General features: G+C 37.3%; 1 protein-coding gene across 3 annotated transcripts; it reads right to left on the minus strand.

Annotated features, from left to right (window-relative positions):
• Positions 1–3,381: 3,381 nt before the first annotated feature.
• LOC125278858 (polymeric immunoglobulin receptor-like) lies at positions 3,382–21,334 on the minus strand. Of its 3 annotated transcripts, XM_048208234.1 has the most exons (11): positions 21,201–21,334; positions 15,012–15,275; positions 14,456–14,521; positions 13,987–14,174; positions 12,101–12,418; positions 11,556–11,873; positions 11,133–11,459; positions 7,744–7,917; positions 6,423–6,518; positions 3,900–3,943; positions 3,382–3,785 (listed from the first exon to the last, which is right to left on the minus strand). In XM_048208234.1, the coding sequence occupies exons 5-11, from the start codon at positions 12,402–12,404 to the stop codon at positions 3,525–3,527; spliced, it is 1,524 nt and encodes a 507-aa protein (XP_048064191.1). In that variant the 5' UTR covers positions 12,405–12,418; positions 13,987–14,174; positions 14,456–14,521; positions 15,012–15,275; positions 21,201–21,334; the 3' UTR covers positions 3,382–3,524. The 3 variants fall into 3 exon arrangements, with proteins under 3 accessions (XP_048064191.1, XP_048064192.1, XP_048064189.1); XM_048208235.1 differs by lacking the exon at positions 14,456–14,521; XM_048208232.1 differs by lacking the exons at positions 13,987–14,174; positions 14,456–14,521.
• Between the last annotated feature and the right edge of the window lie 1,595 nt (positions 21,335–22,929).

The raw sequence follows: 22,929 nt of genomic DNA on the forward strand, positions 1-22,929 counted from the left end.
CCGCAATGGGTGAAGAGATGCAGCGGGGAATGAGGAAGTGGTCGCTGGAGGTGCCGGAGTGGAAGTGCTGGTAAGTGTGCGACGAAGTGCATCGACCAGGTCTTGAAATGGATCCGGATGGCTCATCTTGGTTGTTGACGGTGTTGGTCCGGTCTTCTGTTACACACAGAAGGGGACAGAGACACAGGTAATAGTTAAGTAGAGTTTATTTGACAACCAGAGGATGAATGGCAGAATGCAGGTGATTAACGGCAGGATAGTTCATGACAATGGCAGTGACTGGATCTGATAGAGGTTCTTATATTTTCCCAGGGACGTGGATGCAGGCAGGCATGGAACAGACTGGATACGGTGACACTCACTGGAGACACGGAGACACTAGGAATCATGGAGAACACTGGAGACAGGTAAACAGACTTGGAAGGAGTCCTTAAGGTAAGCATAGCAGGTAGGTATGCATTAATGAGACCGGCCACCCACACCAACTACAACTAACATTTTGATAAGCATATGTGTGAACTGTAATAAATGCTAATAGATTTACTGTTGTGTGTTGGGTTTTGCACAGTGTGTATTCATCGTATTTTGTGACTTGGTTGTAAACAACTTCAAAAATATTGCAATAAATAAATGGTTATTTAATGTTTTTTTGTTTTTTTTAAAGATTTATTTTTGCAGTTTTTGCCTTTTATTATGATAGGACAGTGATTAGACAGGAAGCAAAGTGGGAGAGAGAGAGGGGGACGGGATCGGAAAAGGACCACGAGCCGGGACTCGAACTCGGGTCGCCCGAAGCACATTAGCGCTACATGTCAGTGCACTGCCCATGAGGCCATTGGCGCCGACAATAAATGGTTTTGAAAAAGAATATTTTGGTCAATTAGTCAGTTTTTTTCACTGAACCAAAGAGAAACATTGAGAATTAGCATAATGGCACAGTCTCCATGCTACACTAATAATAGTCGTAAGGCTTTCCTCTGTGTACATATATCCTTATAAGTAAAATTTTGGCTGTATTATTTGTGTCCCCTTCAAAAATTGTTCTTTAGAAATTTTATGTATATTGTCCCCCCAACTATCAGATGAAATTTACGCCTCTTAATGTTTTGTATCAATTATCTTTGAATTGATTATGTAATTGACATAATACATTTATCTGACTAATAATAAATTGTTACATTTGAATTTATTCTGACTAACTCTGAAATTAGAAACTCTAGCAGATTACATTAAGTCCATAACACCACAAATCTACACTCAGGTTAGTAACAGACTAAAGTATAGCTTAGGTGGAGCAGAGGGGCATGTCAAATGAAGTTTTAAACCTAAATAAACTAAACTAAATAATGTATTCTAGAATGAGCTAAGTGGGTACGGCCTCTAGAATACCGGGCCAGTGCGGTATAGGAAACCGGGTAAACGGGTGTAATTTCAATAAAGAGTTAAATAGAATAATGAAATGTGTAGCTAAATTACAAACCTGATTCCAAAAAAGTTGGGAAACTGTACAAATTGTGAATAAAAACAGAATGCAATGATGTGGAAGTTTCAAATTTCAATATTTTATTCAGAATACAACATAGATGATATATCAAATGTTTAAACTGAGAAAATGTATCATTTTAAGGGAAAAATAAGTTGATTTTAAATTTCATGGCATCAACACATCTCAAAAAAGTTGGGACAAGGCCATGTTTACCACTGTGTGGCATCCCTTCTTCTTTTTATAACAGTCTGCAAACGTCTGGGGACTGAGGAGACAAGTTGCTCAAGTTTAGGAACAGGAATCTTGTCCCATTCTTGTCTAATACAGGCTTTTAGTTGCTCAACTGTCTTAGGTCTTCTTTGTCGCATCTTCCTTTTTATCATGCTCCAAATGTTTTCTATGGGTAAAAGATCTGGACTGCAGGCTGGCCATTTCAGTACCCGGATCCTTCTTCTACGCAGCCATGATGTTGTAATTGATGCAGTATGTGGTCTGGCATTGTTGGAAAATGCAAGGTCTTCCCTGAAAGAGACGACATCTGGATGGGAGCATATGTTGTTATAGAACTTGGATATCCCTTTCAGCATTGATGGTGCCTTTCCAGATGTGTAAGCTGCCCATGCCACACACACTCATGCAACCCCATACCATCAGAGAAGCAGGCTTCTGAACTGAGCGCTGATAACAACTTGGGTTGTCCATGTCCTCTTTAGTCCGGATGACATGGCGTCTCAGTTTTCCAAAAAGAACTTCAAATTTTGATTCGTCTGACACAGAACAGTTTTCCACTTTGCCACAGTCCTTTTTAAATGAGCCTTGGCCCAGAGAAAACACCTGCGCTTCTGGATCATGTTTAGATATGGCTTCTTTTTTGACCTATAGAGTTTTAGCCAGCAACGGCAAATGGCACGGTGGATTGTGTACACGACAATGTTTTCTGGAAGTATTCCTGAGCCTATGTTGTGATTTCCATTACAGTAGCATTCCTGTATGTGATGCAGTGCCGTCTAAGGGCCCGAAGGTCACGGGCATCCAGTATGGCTTTCCGGCTTTGACCCTTACGCACAGAGATTGTTCCAGATTCTCTGAATCTTTGGATGATATTATGTACTGTAGATGATGATAACTTCAAACTCTTTGCAATTTTTCTCTGAGAAACTCCTTTCTGATATTGCTCCGCTATTTTTCGCCGCAGCATTGGGGGAATTGGTGATCCTCTGCCCATCTTGACTTCTGAGAGACACTGCCACTCTGAGAGGCTCTTTTTATACCCAATCATGTTGCCAATTGACCTAATAAGTTGCAAATTGGTCCTCCAGCTGTTCCTTATATGTACATTTAACTTTTCTGGCCTCTTATTGCTACCTGTCCCAACTTTTTTGGAATGTGTAGTTCTCATGAAATCCAAAATGAGCCAATATTTGGCATGACATTTCAAAATGACTCACTTTCAACATTTGATATGTTATCTATATTCTATTGTCAATAAAATATACGTTTATGAGATTTGTAAATTATTGCATTCCTTTTTTATTCACAATTTGTACAGTGTCCCAACTTTTATGGAATCGGGTTTGTATTATACAAGTGACCAACAATCAATTGGCATTCTAAACTAAACTTGAGGTCTTGATAAAATGGAGTCAGATAAAAGTAAATTGGAATTAAACTACATTGCCACACTGAAAAGACAGAATGTGCAGGAAACCTTCATCTGCTTTACTGGAAACCATCACTGGACCATTTGGATGGGCATTACGCAGGTAAAAAGGTTGATAATAAAAAATATTTTGGGTACAAAAGCACACCTTAAGAATGATGTGCTTTTCACTACTCCCAGAGTGTATTATTGCAGAAATAATACATATGTTTGTATTGAAGATTGATGGAGCAAATAAAATAATGTGTTTTTAATAATGTCTAAGTTAATACTTGTTCACACTTCAAAACAATCACTTTTGCAAAGCTTGCACTATTTCCTGTTTTGATAAGTAAAATAATTTTTGTTCAATAAATTTATATTCTCTGCTGTGGCTCATCAAGCAGTGAGATGATTGACAGCAGCATATTTACTGTAATCCTGATTATTCCTGATACTGAAACTGTCAGGACAGTCCGATTCATTGTGGAAATCCACCACTGCATAATTCAGATCCTCTGCAGATGTGATGCAGCACTGAGAGTCACCAGTGTCTTTCTGAACTGTAGCGTAAACGCAGTTAGAAGAATCAGAAGAATTTGTGGGTAATTGTTTGTGAGTTTCTTTAATCTCATCGTAATCGCAACCAGTTTGAGAAACCTGAGGAGAGACAGAGAAATTATTTACAGCTCTGAAGATCATCAGGATGGAAGGCATTAGAGATTAATATCATTTTGAATATAAATCCACATTTTATACAGTAACTGGACTCACCACTTCATGTTCTCCAGGTCCAGTCTGAGATGATGAATCACCACCTGCCAAAAACAAGCATCCTAAATTAATGACATTACTGTATATCACAATTCAAAACTGATGTTTTGTGTAAATGTTTTCACACATCATCAAGTGTCTGTATTTTGCTCATGTCTCATTGCAGCCTATAGGTGGCGACAGAAAGTGGGAAAACAGTAGAGATGGGCATATTGATACTGACATATGAAGCATACATCTTAATAAAACACTAAGGTGCTAAGGTACTAAAGTGTTTTTTTTTTCAGTGATTTTGTTTATTTAAAATTTGATACGTACAACATGCACTGAATTGGACAAATAACCCATGTTAGCGAATAATTGTGCAGTCTTCAACGCTGCTGATGCAGTGAACGGAGTGCAGCACTACTGTGTTTACGTCCAAATGCCGGCTCAGTATTGGCCGACACTGTACATGTGAGCACCATGAAGCACGCATGTGATGCTGACGCAGGACCCGACCAATAATGAGTCGACATTCTGTAGAGCATAGAACCCAGAAGTGGTACACTGTGTTCACTACATCAACAGTGTAGGAGAATGATGGGAGAGAAGAAATTGTTGAATACAGTCATTATTTTTGTTCTGTTTTTGCACACAAAAAGTATTCTCTTCGTTTCATAACATTAAGGTTAAACCACTGCAGTCACATGGACTATTTTAATGATGTCTTTAGTACCTTTCTGGGTCTTGAAAGGTACAATGACGTTGCTACCTATGTGTGGTTCAGAAATTTGTGTACCAAAGATGAACAAAGGTCTTACGGGTGTGGAACAACATGAGGGTGAGTAATAAATGAAAGAAATGAGAAAACTAACCCTTGAAGACACTGTTCTGGATCGGGGCTAATTACCATCACCCCGTGAACCTGGAGAGCATTGCACCCGGTCCAGAACACAGCCAGACCCAAATCACCTCCATCAACCAAGGAGTAGTCATGTGTGCACTCCACAGACGGAGAGCTACCACCTGCCGCGACACATCAGCCAGAGCCAGAGAGAAAAAAGGACAGAACCGACCCTCGCCCCGGAAGTGGAGCTCCATCATGAGCCTGACCAGGGGTGTGAGTCCGCGACATCAATAGAAGAAGGAAGAGTGACAATAAATTCCTACCCTATCCCACCCGCTACCTGTATCACCACTTTTATTAGTCGGCGCTAATGACTATATGGACCATGACCTCCTCTTTTCATTAACCTGCATAAACTGTGTTATTCTTACCATTGCTCTGTCAACTTTGGTAGCACCATGAAGCTCAGCCAGTCCTCCAGCCCTGCAGCTGCCAAATGTCTACAGCCCTGCGCTGTCTCCGGGGAGTACCTGTGACATTGAGCCGCAGGTCGTGCAAGAGGATCCTGTGGCTCAGCCTCCTGCCTTCTACCTCTTTGCTCCATCTCAGCCTGTCGACCTGTCGGCTCAACCCTGGCTCCTCCCACTTTCAGATCCACCAAAGACCCTCAGACTTGCGGCTCCACCGGGTTCCCTCATCCTGTCGGCTTTGCCCTGGCTCCTCCCACCTTCAGCTCCACTAAAGACCCTCAGACTTGCAGCTCCAACTGGTTCCCTCTTCCTGTCGACTTCGGCCTGGCTCCTCACACCTTCAGCTCCACCGAAGACCCTCAGACTTGTGGTTTCACTGGGTTCCCTCTTCCTGTTGGCTCCACCCTGGCTCCTCCCACCTTCAGCTCCACCTCCGTCTCAGCACTCAGGTACTCTGGCTCCATCTCTGATGCTCGCCAGCATGGCATCACTGAGATCCTGAGATCTCCAGAACCAGTGATGTTGCTCTCCGTCTGTGCCCGTGGATCCATCTCCCGAGTCTCCGTCGGTTGTCCCCCAGTTGTTGTCAGCCTCTACACCTTCTTGGCTCCTCCCCTCCTCGACTCCGCTGTGGGCACGGGATTTGGGATTTGGTCGTCCTCCCATCACCATCCCGTCACTTCAGCCTCTCATCATCACTTCATCATCTCCTCAAACACCTCCAAAACCCAGTCCATACCCCCCTTTGTTGTTCCATTATGGAACGAGGTTGTGCCTTGACGGAGGGGGGTGTACTGTCACAGTCACATTCAGTTTCTCTTAGTATTCATGGACTTTTAGTTTGTTGTCATCATCACTTGTTCCTTTGTTTGAAGTTCCCGACACTTATCCGTTACCATGGACACTAACACTAATCATCACAGCTGTATGTCTTTTAGTTCATCACCATTGTTTTTAAGTTCTTCCTGTTCACTCAGTGTTTGTCCAGTATTGTTCGTGTCACGTTTAGATGCTGTCTTGCATGTTGGCTATTATCTTTGTATTTATCTAATAAACCTTGTATTATATTACCTTCATCTTTTCTTCCTTGGACCTTCCACTCAGCGATACACTAATAAGTTGCAATTATGGCATATTGAATGTTAAAATGCCTTTAAAATATAATATTAAACTGGGTATAAATTGAGAGTTTCTGCTGATAAAGTAGTTCAGAAAGAGTTTTACCTCGAGACTGATGCTTCCTACAGAGAAACTGGAATGAGAGTCCAGCGATGATCAGAACCAGAAGAACCAGAACCAGAGGGATGATCAGAGAAGAGCCTGAAAACACAGGAGAAATAATCAGAGAAACTGATTACTTTGAGCTGAATATCAGATCAGATCATGAGTGTAGCTTGACGTTTGGAGTTGGATTGACCAGACCATGATGTTGGATTTTCAGGGTTGTCAGGTCTGAGTAACAAAACCTGCCCAATGACCAATCAAAATATCCCAAAAAGAAGCCTAATGATCATACCCCATATATCAAAAATATGCTATTCCCATACATAAAATACATATTTTACAGTCAGTTTATGCAAACCACTATATCGTAGTGATTATAAACAGCTCAAAGGCTCTCAGTGTCCCTATATAAAACTTCATATCTAGCACAGATTTATCATTGGTAGAATGTAAAATATTTAGATACAAGCTTTTCAGTCAAACAAATTATGCAATATGTTTAACCCGTGGAGGAAAAATTTAAACCAGTTACTAGGTTTCACATTGTACATTCATGCTAATAGTTTAAATAATGATCTTGTCTCCATCTTATCAGTTGTGTTTGTATATAACTGAATGTACCAGATAGTTTGTCCTAAATATACTGTTTGAACCGTATATGGCAGCAAGTATGTAAAAACAGCATATTCTTGACTTAAATCAAAACGTTTTCCACTATGGAATGCCAAAGCTGCCAAAATAATAGATTAATAAATATACAAAGAAATGTAAAAAATAAAATAAAAAGCTGTGTATATATATATACCTTATTTATATGTTTATTTATTTATGTCTACATTTATTTATTTATTTTACATATTATTTATATATATTACCATATGGACAAAGAAATGTAGAAATGAATACATATATAAATAAAAGTGGACACAAAAATTATAAATGAAAAAAAATAAAATGAAGGAAAAATGCAATTATGCATAAATAGAAAATAAAAGTAAAAAACATTATTTTTTTTACATTTCATTGTGTATTTATGTATTTTACATTTACTTGCATATTTATTTATTTCTTATTTTGGCAGCTTTGGCATTCCATAATAAACCACCAAAATGCAGATTGAACTCAATAATCAAATGAGAATGATTGGGTTATTATTGCTATTTATTTTTATATATTATTCTATTTAAAATGTGTTAAATGTAATATTATTGTTTATTTTAGAGTTGAAAATATAATTTATTTTTATGTTTAGTAATGTATTTCAGCTGCTAGGAGGCGTTAAACCCATTGATCACATGTTTGTATTTCAGCACAAGATCACCTGATGATGTGTTCAGAGACGCCAGTGATGTAGAAGTTCTGGAAACGCCTGTGAACGCTGAAGATTGGACTGATGAGAAAGAAGCAGCAGATGATGAAGATGGTGATGATGATGATGATGATGGTGGTGATGGTGATGATGAAGATGATGGTGGTGGTGGTGGTGATGTCATCTCTGAATTATTTTTTTTTATAAAAATGAAAAAATAAATAAATAAATAAATAAACCATTTCTAAATGATGCCTTTTCACACCCAGAACTTGACATCATTTTGTTGAAGATACATGTTACTGATGTCATTCACACATTTACTACCCATAATTCTATTTCCTGATGGACAAAAACTTTGCTTGTTTGAGTTTCTGGAAATAAAGCCTGTGGTTTCACACTGAATAATACAGTACAGATGAGTGTTACTGATGAGCTCCCTTAAACTGCAGTGAACTATAGTACAAGTGTGGTAAAAGAACTGGCAGCAGAACTAAAACCTGCAGTTCTACTGCATCCAGATGACCACACCTGTACTAACATTAAAAACTGTAATACTGTGTCCAAATGAGCACTAATGCTGCAACACCAAACACTGCAGTGATACAACACACACAGAGAACTAAAAACTGCTTCAAACTGCATCAGATCTCCAGGTCCTGCATTCACACTGATGAAGAAACATCAGACGCTGACAGAGACTCTGTGAGTTTCAGGAACATTAAGTAATAAGAATGTGAAACGAACAAATATCTATAACTGTATAACAATATTAGAGTCACATTTATAGAGTGAACTGAAGAATAAATCAGTCAAACACACAAACACTGTCCATTGCTTTACTATGTGTGCAGTTTCTCATTGTGCAGAACAGCAGCATTTTTCTACACAAAGATGAACTTTTACCTGCATAGACTGAATCATACGAACTGCAGTTTGTTTTATTCTTCCTCTTTTGAACTGCAGTTTGTGGTTTTGCTTTGTTAAACAGAAAGAACATCTAAATTAAAAGTAGTCCTGTGGTTATACTTGAATCAGACATGCAAAAAGGTGACAGACATGTTTCTGAATTAAATCCTTGTAGGGGGGTCTGGGGGCATCATCCCCCTCTAGAAAGTTTTTGTGAAAAGACATTTACTTCGAGTTAAAAAAAAATAAAAAAATAATTGACGCTGGGGCTGGCCATTGACTTCAATGTCACAATTTGATCAATATTGATTAATCTGGGGCCTATCAGGTACAGTACATAGCAAATTTCCTCAAAGAAAAAACATCTCTCAACTAACGCTGTAAACTATAAGGAACCCCAGTTATAATATAGTTAATCCTTATAATATTAAAGGTTAAAAATAATTGGTTTGTAGGCTACTTACATTTAAAGGTGCAATATGTAATATTTTTGCAGTAAAATATCCAAAAACCACTAGGCCAGTGTTGTATATTTTCTTCAGTTGTGTACTTACAATATCTCAAATGTTTCCAACTATTTGTAAATTGTGAGAAAATTGCAATTTTAACCAAGGGTCCGGGACGTGTGAGGAGTCGCCTATCAATCGCGTCATACCCGCGTTACCCTCGGTTTCCGGTTTTATTTTGTATTAAGAATACCAAAGAGGTCTGCACTCTAAAAAAACTTTAATTGAGATGCACAGGAGATAAGATGACAAACGTTTCGGCTCTTCGCCTTCGTCGTACACAGCGACCATGCTTTACCATGCCTCAGAGAAAAACACTATTTTGTGAAGTAGCTAACATAGCATAATCAGATGCAGCTTTATTTTTAGTAACAGTAATACAGCATTTTCTCCATCATACAATATGTTTTAAAATGAATTGCATGCCATTTATCAACACAATCATCCAGCATTTAATATGATATTGTAAAATCGATCTATCTTACTGCAGTGTGTAACAGTGTCTCACAGCAGCCGCCGAGCGAACGCACAGAGTGACGTTATAACATCATTTTAAACACTCTCAAATGTATCTAATATGATAAACAGAGCTGTTACCTCATACTCATGACCAGAAAAGTGAAAGCAGCGCCGGTGACTGTGTCATAATAAAAGTCCCGCTGCTCGAGGCGTGTGTTGATCAATCGCTCCAGCTCCTCGTTCAGCTCCACAACACTCGCTCCTGCTCTGCTTCATACTACAGTAACATTAATAATCACATCCATGAACATGATTTCTTCCCAAGTCCTATCCCTATTCTTTTGCACCGCCCGTTGAGGTGGAGACCACATGTCCCAAGATTCCGCTCTCAAACTTGGCGTCATCAAGATACGCCTTTGTTTTGAATAGGCCTCTAGCGACCTCTAGTGGACAGAATTCTTACATACTGCACCATTAAATTACACACAAGGAAGTTTTTATAACATTATAATACATTTTTAATGGCATAATAATGTTTCTACTCTTTTTTAATTAAATGGTATTAGTTGTCATAAAATGGATTTATTAAAATATTAAAATATTGAAGAACAGGTTAAGTAAAAATACAATGAATATGCAATATAGTGCATATAATTAAGAAAATGCTTCTCTCTAAGTTAATTTTTCTAGCTGACTAATGAGTTTTAAAACATAGAATGACATTTCTGAGTTAAATTTGATATTATATGACATTGTTTAAACATGGTTTTATTGAAGTTTTTTCTTCGGATGAAACACTGATTGAGCGATTATGTGACATGATATGGATTTCAGTAAGTTGTACTGTATCTTACGTACGCAGGATTTGGTAGAAAGCGCGCAAAGGGTGCTCCCTTTTTAATCACTAAAAATCTCACTCATTTTAAGTCTGGGACACACCAAGCTGACAATTGGCCTTAGGGCAACAATGGGCCATTTTTCATCATTGGCTGACTAAGGCTGGACACACACTTGAAGATTTTAAGCCTGATTTGCACCCCCCCAACGATCTGGGGAGTATGGCCCAATTTGAAAATCCTCAGTTGTGTGGTGTCATTATGATTATTTTACTGCTCTTGATCACATCAGACCCTCCATGATTCCAAGCGTGTTTGATATTTACGATCGGCTGCCAATAAGATCGAGCAACTACACCGAATGTTGCGTGCTTCTTTAGATTAAACATGGCAGCCACAAACATGCCACGAAAGTGGAATATTGAGAAAGAAGATCACCTATAATCTTTTTTTTCTACTTAGTTTTTCACTGTAAAGCAGAACGCGCTCCAGGACAGCCAGCTGACATCGAACATCGATTGTCCTCCATTTGTTTTTCTTCTCAAGTCACTTTATATTTATATTGCAAGCATGTTGAATAGAATCAGCTTCAAACCTCAGTGATTTTAAGCAACATGATGAATAAGATCCAGTGATCTGCTGAATAGATGTTAGTCGTGGTTTTCAATGAGCTTGAGAAAATCATCCGTACCTGTAACTCTGATCAGGACTCGTGTGATGAAGCTCTTGTGTCCTTGATCAGACTGAACTCCACACCAGTATTCTGAATGTTGTTCAGTCACATGACTGATGCTTCCTGTCAGGAGCTGCTCTTCTCTGTCATCATACAGCTGGATCTTTCCCTCAGGACTCCATCTTCTGCTCTGATTCACAGACGTCTCTTCAGCACAGAGATCATCTCCAGATCTCCAGCAGAGAAACTTCACATCTCTACTGTGGGATTGTGGGTATTTGCAGCTGATGTTCACAGATCCTCCTGCAGCAGCTGATAGACTGATGCTCTTCACACAACAATCATCTGTTTCAGATCCAAATAAAGAGCAGCAATGTTAGAATTACCAGATAAATTCATGAATTCTGTCAAATAATGCAGAAATGAATGAAAGCGTCTCACCGTCTCTGATGTCCAGATTAAACTCAGAGAAGAAACTGTATTCTTCAGAAACTTTGACTGTAATCATATATTCTCCAGAGTCGTTCTCATTCAGCTCTCTGATAAACAGACGTAAGAGACCTGCAGATCCGTCATCATGAACGGAGAATCGTCTGTCATGTTTCCATTCTGCTGCTCTGTTAGTGTTTATTACAGTCAAACATTGATCTGCTGCAGATTTACAGACATATTTCTCATGGTTCTTGTGTTTCTTCTCATATTTGAAGTTTATAATGATGTTTCCTCCTGAATATCTTCTCAAGCTCCTGATTTGTTGAGCTGTTAAACACAAACCCAGATAATTTGTCATTTTTTCTCAATATAAACACATTTATCTGTCACTTTGCTGCAACATTTGATATGAGTGTAAATCTTCATCAGGAGATCAAAAGGTTATTGATGGTGTCTGATATGAGTTAGACGTGTGAACGGCAGTAATTACAGTCAGTGTTGAGTATCGTGATGTTCTGGAGATCGTCACGGGTTTGAGGGTCTCAGTTACTCACCTGTTATAACCTTCAGATTCACTTCAGTGTAGGGATCTAGACCAAAGTTCCCAGTTCCACAATAGTAGATCCCAGAATCCCGTTCACTCAGATCTCTGATGGTTACTTTGAAGACTCTTGATGTTGTGTCGTCATACAGAGAAAATCTATCCTTCTGAACCCATTTATTTTTCTCTTTAGTCCTGATTTGATCTGTGCATGTTGACCACTGTCCTTTACAAAAATACTTTTCATTTGCTTTAAATCTTTCATCATATCCACATGTGATCGTGACTCCACCTCCTGAATATCCTTTCACACTCATGGAGATCACGACACCTACAACAAACCAGCATTTAATACAAGACTAATATATACTAAAGTAGTGTTGCTTTCGTCAACGAAAATTATGACTAAATATCGTTGTCAACGAACCTTTATCACGTGACGAAAACAAGACGAGACGCAACGTAAATGCAGGTCATGTGATGATGACGATAATTAAATGTATAATGTAATATTGTTGACGAATAAAAACGAGACTAAATGTGGATTACAAAATAAAAACTATGCTAAAATGTCTCTTCATTTTCATTAACCAAAACGAGACGAGACGAAATGTTATAACGTTATTTAGTCTCGTTTAGTCGCGTTATTACTATTACTTTGCAGTATTTCTGTTTCCTGTGGCTCACTTCAGGGGCTGCATCAGGTCGCACTGAGCAGACGCAGACGACGTCACTTCCTCTGACATAGAGAAAGGGACCGATACGTAGGTAAATATGTAGATTTCACGTGGTCATAACTTAAAGGTACCGTAGAACGTGTTTTTAAAAGATGTAATATAAGTCTAAGGTGTCCCCTGAATGTGTCTGTGAAGTTTCAACTCAAAATACCCCATAGATTTTTTTAAATTAATTTTTTTAACTGCCTATTTTGGGGCATCATTAAATATGAGCCGATTTAGGCTGCGGTCCCTTTAAATGCTCACGCTTACACTCCCGCCCCCGGAGCTCGCGCTTGCTTTAAACAGCATAAACAAAGTTCACACAGCTAATATAACCCTCAAAATGGATCTTTACAAAGTGTTCGTCATGCAACATGTCTAATCGTGTAAGTATAGTATTTATTTGGATGTTTACATTTGATTCTGAATGAGTTTGATAGTGCTCCGTGACTAAAGCTAACATTACACACTGTTGGAGAGATTTATAAAGAATGAAGTTGTGTTTATGAATTATACAGACTGCAAGTGTTTAATAATGAAAATAGCGACGGCTCTTGTCTCCGTGAATACAGTAAGAAACGATGGTAACTTTAACCACATTTAACAGTACATTAGCAACATGCTAATGAAACATTTAGAAAGACAATTCACAAATATCACTAAAAATATCATGTAATCATGGATCATGTCAGTTATTATTGCTCCATCTGCCATTTTTCACTATTGTCCTTGCTTGCTTACCTAGTCTGATGATTCAGCTGTGCACAGATCCAGACGTTAATACTGGCTGCCCTTGTCTAATGCCTTGAACATGAGCTGGCATATGCAAATATTGGGGGCGTACATATTAATGATCCCTACTGTTACGTAACAGTCGGTGTTATGTTGAGATTCGCCTGTTCTTCGAGGTCTTTTAAACAAATGAGATTTATATAAGAAGGAGGAAACAATGGAGTTTGAGACTCACTGTATGTAATTTCCATGTACTGAACTCTTGTTATTCAACTATGCCAAGATAAATTCAATTTTTAATTCTAGGGCACCTTTAATGAAAAATGCACAGGTCATAGAAAATGCACATCATTATTTAAAGCAGATTCTCACGATTAAAATGAATCCAAAAGCAACACAATATATTGCGTTGTTCACAAGATATTACACAGGAAATGATTTAACATACTTAGCTAAAAACGTGTCTCTCATCTTTCCGGGATGCAGTCGTTTTCCAACGTGGAATAACACAAAATAGGTATCATCTTAAAGCTTGGAAACTCATCTTTTTAATGCATCTAACCATTTAGAAAAACTCCCAACGAGTGCTGACAAGTGCCTCTAAACCAGAGTTTACCGCCCATGGGCGTCATCTAGCTGTGAAAAAATGAATAACACTTTATCACCACAAAATTTGAACCAGATGCACCTCACATGCAGGAGAGCATCTCCAAAAAAATTTTTTTTCTCTGATCTTATTTCCTTCCTGAGTTATTCCATGTCAAATAAAAAAAAAAGTAAAAATTATAAAAAGAAAATATGTATTTTTTTGTCTTTTATCAGCAGTTTTTCAGCATGAAAATGTCCAAATGTAATGTAATGTAATTACATTTTTTCTAAAAAAAAAATAAAAAAGTGTTCTATCAAATGATACCTACCTTTGACAGTTTTGGAGTTATGAGTCTGTACTTTAAGAGACATCTCAAGGCATTATAAGGTATTATCTATAAGGTAACAATATAATAAGATAACCTTGTTTGAAATGGGTTTGGCTAAAAGAAAATTTTAGTTTTGTCTATACTACTAGGTACTTGTACTATATTGATTGGGTTAAATAGAATTGCATTACTAAAAAGAGACTAAAATAAAATTTTCATTGACTAAAATGTCATCAGTTTTCGTCGACTAAAACTAGATGAAAATAGTCATGGATAATTCTGACTAAAATGCTCAGACTTTTAGTCGACTGAAACTTGACTAGACTAAAAAGAGTATGAACGTGACTAAAACTAATAAAAACTAAAATGACCGCTTGACACAAAGACTAGACTAAAACTAAAATTAAAACAGGCCGCCAAAAACAAAGCATTTTAAAGTGTCTTTAAAGGTAATTTCACCATGTTAGTTCTAGATAAAGACTTTTGTTCATTATTTAATCTCTGTTCTGCTTCTTCTGATGTGATTGTTGATCAGGACTTGAGTTCAGTTTCTTACCAGGAATCATCAGCAGAGTGAAAGTCAAGATGATCTTCATTCTTCTCTCTTAATAAATGATCTTCTCAGTTCTTCTGAAGCTCTCGATGTGTGTTCAGATGAGTTTTGAGAGTTTCTTTCCTGGTTACATGTTCAACATGAAGTGCTGAATGTGACGCCCACTTCCTCTGAGAGAGAGAGGTTTGAACACCATTCTCAAGACCATCGCTGAACGTTTTGATGCCATTGAGAAGAAGCAGGAGGATCATAATCTATCTGTGTTGGCTGCAAAACAACAACTTATTGAGATTAAACAAGTGATGGCGATGCTGCAGATGCTTGATGGGCCAAACCAACCAGAAGATTGAAATCACATCTTTTTCTTTATTTAAACTAGATGTAGGGGTCTACACTTAAAATTACTATGGAAGAAGTGAACCAGTAATAACATTTTCCAGCCTTGTTTCTTCTAGTTTAAAATTGTTTCCACTTTAAATGTAGTTTTTAACAAATGTTTTTTTTGTAATTCCGTTGATGACATTGGCATTGTAATCACACAGAAAAACTCCTGCGTGAGGTTTTCCTTGTACTTTTTTGCAGGGTTGCCGACTTTGGCTTCATGACTGGAGTGAGATTTATGAATCAGTTACCTTTTTAGGGGTGCAAAAAAAAAAAAAAAAAGAGAATTAAAACAGTTAGGAAAACAATATCAATGTAAATATGCAATCTATGCTTTGGTTTTTAAGTAAAATAGACATTTTTCTGACATTTCATAAGTCTGTTTTGTTGAAAGTTCTTTGTTGTATGCAGAGGCTGCAGACTTTGAGTTTTTAATCATCTGCACTGCTGGCTCATAGCATCTTTATGCACTTTATGTGCCCTCTAGTGACCATTTATTTCTTGTCTCAGTTGAGGCCGTTCACAGAGAAGGTTCTCTCATTTCACCATCCACCTTGACCAAGGGAGTTTTCAAGACCCTTTCTGGGATGTCAGTGTCTTCTATTATTTTAAAATCCAAGAACTCTTCACCCAAGCGCTCCTGTTCTCTGTGTATAACACTACAACTAATTCTTCATCACCAATTTAGTCAACAAAAAAGCCATTAAAGCCAGCTGGTGGACATCACTTTAAATCACTCTGATTATCTTAATTTAATTGTTTACTTGACATATCTGTATAGTGAATCAGGGTTAATTTGTTCACCTTTGCAGAAGTACATCATCTAATTTGGTGTCCAGTCTCCACACACACACACACACACACACACACACACTTTGCTGGTTTTTAATCTTTATATATATATAGGTATAAATAGAGTTCCATCTTTCCAATAGGCAATGCAATTTTGTTTTTGTAATTTTATCATTTCTGTGCAGGTTCTGCTCCTGACACTGCAGGGCAGGTGCTGATTTCAGAGCTCTTTCTTGGACACTAATAATAGACCTAAGGGGTATTGTCCTAATTCAGCTCTGCACGAGTTGTTTGGAGTTGCTCTGTTTACTTTTAAGACGCTTTTACAAATTTGGGCACGCAGAGTTTCGATTTCCTCCTTTTTACCATTTAGAAAAATCTTATTTACAAAAATTCCACAATAGAGATGAACGTGACGTCACCATCGTTATGACTGTGGTCACACCCACTGAGTGGCAGCATTTGGTTTTCAGAGCATGCCGTGAATGCCACGAAAAACACATCCAAAACAGGAAAGAGCTTTATGATTGACTGTACAAATAGCTTTGACACAAAACCTGAGGTATATATTACAGACTGCTGAAAGCTACAGAAAAAAAAGCAAATGGATCACTGCAATTCACAGAAACAGCTGGACTCCAGCAGAGAAACATGTTTTGCAGTTATCATTTTGTGTCAAAATGTTGGATTTTGGGGTAAAATCATACCCTATATATTGTATTGTTATAAATTGTGTTGACAACTCATCAATTAAATATTTACCATCTTATAATTGGGTGTTTTTAAATCAACACTGACAAAAACTATACAAGTTTTAGGGCTGGACAATATGACGATATAACATTGATATAAGTGATTACTCGGATTTAGACCCACCTAAAATAATCACAGGCAGATTTGCTTTATGTATTTTCCCGGCGTCGAAATCAGGCACATATAAATGTCAGGAAACACGATTCTTGGCTGCATGCCAATATCAATGGATTAGTTTTCATGGACATTGGCAGTTTCGAGCCCAAATTTTGTGTAATCATTTGTTCTACTCGCGTTTTCGCAGTTTCCCCTATTAAATCCAGTCATGCAGCAGCTTCTTTTGCCACTCAGTCCAGCTGAGGGAGCGCGTTCCGGCGGGAAAGTGACGTCGATGCATACTGAAATGAACCATTAATGAAACATGGAAACTGTCAGGTCTGTTTGGATCTGCTCGATCTCTACGAGGCCTTTCTGGCTCTCTCTCCCTATTGACAACCCACAGCACTTCCATCTGGAACACAGACATCTAATTAGCCAAGTATGCTAGTTTATATAGTTTATAAAAAATATTTAAGTTTTATCATTTTGTAAGGTTTAATATTTGAAAAAAGCATAAATTCCATCACAAATCTTACCTTTTGGGGATTTACAAATAGTATTCAGTTATCCTAACTTTAAGATGATTTTAAGAACATTCTTTTCAAGAGTTTGAAGTTTTTTTAAGTTTTGTCTTAAGAACAATCTTAAAAAAAAAAAGATAAGAAGATTCTTAAGAAGATTTTTTTGGGAATACAAAATATTCTTGTCTTTTTTCTTAAGTTAAAAAATAAGAAGACATTGGCAGTTAATAAGAAGAATTTTATTTTTAAGAATGTTTCGTGAATCCGGCCCCAGAAGAAACAATAAGGTACAGACACTGAAAAGAACAAACGACAGACTGGAGGAGGCAGAGATGAGAATTGAGCAAACAGAGATCGCACTTCAAGCAACATCAACATTAATTAAGTGGCTAACACAGCGCCAGGCCAAACAGGAAGCCAGTTTGATAGATCAGGAAGGATATGTGCGCAGAGACAATTTAAGGACAATCTACAAGCAAAGCCACGGTCTATAGTAGTCAAGTTCGGGAGCTACCGGATGAAAGAGGATGTGCTTCGGAGAGTTTGGCAGTAAAAAGTAAATGTTTTGCTTTTTGTTATGACGTCTGCTTCTACATTGCCCATGTTTCAATGCAGGCCTCCAGGAACGTGGTTGGTAATCACTGTCCTAGTTGGTCCAATCTTCACGAAATTTTGCACATTGCAGTTACAGATGTTGCTGGCAAAAAGTTAGACTGGCAATGCTCATTTTTCAGAAATTGTTATTTATCTTCTGGGCGCAACAAAGTTGGACATATAGGAGGCGCTACACCTGAAATTCCTTAACACTGTAACTGAAGGATCAGTGAATTCTTTAGTGTATTCTTTAGTCGATGTCATAACAAAACTTCAAACAGTCAATCAAATTTCAGCAACTAATAACATAAAATCTGAATGATCTATCTTTATGAAAATTTACATATTTGTACATAGTGTGAAAACGAGTATGTGTACCAAATTTTATGGACTGTATATTGTTGTTATGAATAGCCATAAATCAAAATGATAAGCCATAAATCAAAATAATGATAGAGCCTTTGTGTCATGTATGACTGTTGTGCATCTAACATAATATAATCTGGTAAATGTGGTGTCTTAAATAAAACATTGCACATTTTAATTTTTTTATTTTTTTACATTTTGGCCACCAAAAACAAATTAAAAAATAAAACAAAATAAAAAATCTTGGTGAGACTGAAATATAATATCATGAGTGCTTCAAATCAAGCATTGTTGGGGAAATATGAGGTTGGGGAAAAAAAGCCACAGTGTCTCGATATTTTCTTATTTATTTCTGTAGGATGAAGAGATACAGATCAAGAATCAGTAACAAGATACTCTTAAAAAGGTATTATTTAACATTATTAGGTTTACTACTTCAACAAAACACTTTTGAGTCACATGTGATATTCATGGGTCCTGTCTGTCTCAGTGCTGAAACTCTTTATACAAACTTACATGTACAGACAGTTTAGAGTAGGGGAAAGTGGGGTGAGTTGTGCCAGTTTTTACTCAAAGTGACTTTAAAGTGAGTCCATGGCAGTAATGCCTTCAACTTAAGAATGTACATATATTTCAGGATGTGGTGCATCCCTGAGAACAATAACTTTTGATCTGAAATAAATTGTTTCAGAAATATAGCTTTTGGGAAAAAAGTGGTCTTGTGGCACAACTTGCCCCTGGTGCGGGGTAAGTTGTGCCTTTGGGAAGAATACGTTGGGGTAAATTGTGCCAGTCATTTCTGAAGTAAAACAGAACATTTTAATGTTTTGAACTGTAATGCTATATGAAAGCAAGACAAATTCAATACAAAATTACTCATTTAAGGTTTATTTTAGATATTGTCACCCTATTAAACTGTTGGAATAAGTCATATTTTGTAGTTGTTGGGAAAACACAAAAAACTTAAATACACAATATATGATATCTGTGAATCATTTCAGGCAAAAAGGCCTTGGCAATAGATGCAATAGATAGATATAAGTATACACTGCCTTCCAAATTATTATGCAATTGACATATCAGTAAGATTTCAATAGAATAAACATTCAGATTTTAGTTTTTCTAAGAAAATGTTTGTTTGTTTATCCATGTCTTTTTAGATAACTGGATTCAATCTCAGACAAAATAATTTGCCAGGTCTATGGAAACCCTACTTAGAGGTTGTTCCACATTATTAAGCAATTCACAGTTCTCATGCAATATGGGGAGGAAGAAAGATCTTTCTGAAGATGAAAATACCTGTTTTCAGCTCAACACTGGCTTTTTTTATAGCCACCCTTTTAATACACTTAATTTTTTTGACAGGAACTTTCATTACTATACTGCTGTGCTCTAAATCACTCACAAATCTTATGATAATTTGATAATCTCCATTCAGTTTTCACACAATATTAGTTGTTTTCATGCCTTTTGCACAACATTGCACCATTTCATGCTTTTCATCTTCAGAAAGTGTGTTTTATAAGTGCGTGGCATGATGGGTTTTGGTCTAAAATCAAGAATGTCACATAGTTTAACTGCTAAAATGTAAGAGTACAATGTACAATTAAAATTAATAATATGTTGAAAATAATCATAAGTGGGGGTCACTGGCACAACCCAGGCCCTTTGGCACAAATCACCCCGGACCCACAAGTTTGAAAAGCTAGCATGATCTAGCAGTCAAGAGCTAACATCATGCTAACTGTATAGACTCATTGTGTAGCCTGCTAAAGCACGAAAACGTGTGAAATGTTTTCAAACTTGTCTATAATTGTTCAAACACTACAATCAAAAAACCTTGATCATAGAAATTTTACTTTGAAAGGGAAAAAACAGTTTTTTTAGCTAAAATGTGCTTTCCTCTCATGCCATGTGTCTCTCTTCTTTCAAGGATGAGTAAAATGGATGGCTTTTCAAAATGATGTGGTCACATGACCAATTTCTTCTATGGTTTTCCAGAAACAATGGGTGGAACTTCCCCCCTGGCACAAATCACCCCACTCTCCCCTATAGTGTATTATACTGACTTTTATACAGTAATCTACTGCAAATTTCAAAGTCCTCATTAATACAGGTTCATATGTTAATGCTTCTTCATGATTTTCATCTTAAATCATACCCTGAAGGTTCAGAATTATTGGAATCACATTCTGCAAATCTCCTGTTGTCTTAAGGGAAACAGTAGATAACCACTGAAAGTGCTGTGGTTATTCTGGTTATCAAATAACCTCGTGTTAGCCCAAAGTCTCACATAGACAACATCTCCAACCTCCAGGATCAACACAACTCCATTCGAGGAGTTTTCCCGATCCTGAGCTTGAATATCGTATGCTATAACCATACGCTCTCCATTCTTATAAATGGCTGCACCTGCTGTATTTGGGGCATGACCATATATAGAGATTCTGAACATGTACGCTCCTTTCAATGGGGCTGTGAAAACACCTAAATCAAATAACAAGAGATACAGAATCAGCTGTTTCCTGATTGCTTACTTACCAACCATACTGTGTAATAGTTTAGAAAGACGGCAGATCATTTAACTCTCATACACATTACACAACTGCAGAGAGGCTCTGAATGGAGCAGAAGGGTTTTCATTACTATAAACTGAGCTTTATGACTCCATTTCATTGATAATTACCTGTAATTGGGTTGTAGGCGTTCCCTATGTTTGTGATGACTTTCTTGTAGGTTAGTGTGATTTCAGTGGTAAAAGGACCAATATATCCATCGCCAGATTCCCTCAGTGCAGCTGAAAAAGCTATTTCTCTGTCTGTTATTGAAAACATAAGCAATATTGTGATATTTTACTGTATTACACGTATACACTGAATTGAACATAATTCAAGCACACTTTCACCTCTATTTTCCTTTCTCAACTCCACTTGACTCAGAGTAAGATTTGAAATTTCTGTGAAGGAATAAAGATTCTGTTAAATGATATTTACACGGATTATTGTAATAGATAACACAATTTACACAGTGTACACTCAACTTTACACTAACGTTTACACTATACAATGTATTGCAGGTGTTTTACTTTGAGGATCATTGATAAAAGAGTGAATGTTTTGGTGAAGTACCTTCATTTTTCTTGTTCATCTCTTCCCTCAGTTCTCTGATGTTTTTTTCCTGCTCTGTAAGGGTGGTGGTCAGTTCTGTAAGTGCTGAACTTAGTAGTGATTGGCCAGACTTATTAGAGAATGCATTAAAAAAAATCAATATAATGTCGGTGACACCCGGTGGCTCTTTTTGTTACAGCGCCTAAACAAAATCTCATGGGAACTTACATTTTTGTGATATCAACTTACAATTTCAAACACAAATTGGTTAGATATATGACTTTGATTTGTTAGTAATTTTAGAGTAAAAATAATTTTGCAAAATATGTATTTTATATAAAATATTTAGTACAGTACTTTTGATTTACTGTAAATTTAAACTTCCATAACTTTTTCATACTTTCGTTTTTTGAAGTCCTTTCACTTGAGCAATAATCTGCTGAGTATCTTTTTTAAAACAAACTTGTGTCTATATTTCAAAGCGTTCTTAAAGAGCTGAACAAATATAGATTAAACAGCTGGCATCACAGTATGAGCAATATGGTGTTATAAATATGTAAATTATTGCATTTCATTTTATTCTGGGACCAGCCTGTCACGTATGTAGTGTCCGTCACGTTACCTTTGTTTTCTGTTCTTAGTCGCTCCATTTCAGTCTCCAGAGATTTCACTATTGTTTCCATGGTCTTCATTTTCTTCAGTTCTTCAAGGATGTTTATTTTTGGTGAAAGTATATCATCTGCCGATATAGCCCACACATTGAGCATTAAAACCGTTATAAAAATCAACATTGTTGTGCTCTCGGTTTCTAGCGATGTACTGAATCAACTGAATTAACGTTCTCTTAGTTTTAAAGATAACTTGTGTAATTGTTTAAACTGTCCATTAGACTTTAGACTGCAAATATGTTTTGGGTTACGACTGTAACCTTTGTTCCCTCAGGAGGGAATGAGATGTGTCGAATGAGGACGCTATGGGGAATGCCTCTGCGTGACTGCATCTGAAGCACGTATGCAACTAGTCCAATTCTGATTGGTGCCGCATCACCATGTGACGTGTGACTGCGCACCACAGAAGCTACGTAGGGAAGCCGATACATATTAGAAGCAAGGTCCTCACAGGAATTCATGAAGTATGCCTAAGGCCCAATCCCAATTCTTCCCTTTCCCCTACCCCTTCATTTTGCGCATTCACCTGAAGGGGTAGGGGTGTCTCGATTCTCTTTTGGCTGGAGTGGTAGGTGTAAGGGGTCAAGGGCCAGATTAGACCTTCAAAAGAAGATTTTTCGGGACCACACTTCGAACAATA

Source organism: Megalobrama amblycephala, linkage group LG11, assembly GCF_018812025.1.
Source record: "Megalobrama amblycephala isolate DHTTF-2021 linkage group LG11, ASM1881202v1, whole genome shotgun sequence".
Lineage (NCBI taxonomy): Eukaryota > Metazoa > Chordata > Actinopteri > Cypriniformes > Xenocyprididae > Megalobrama > Megalobrama amblycephala.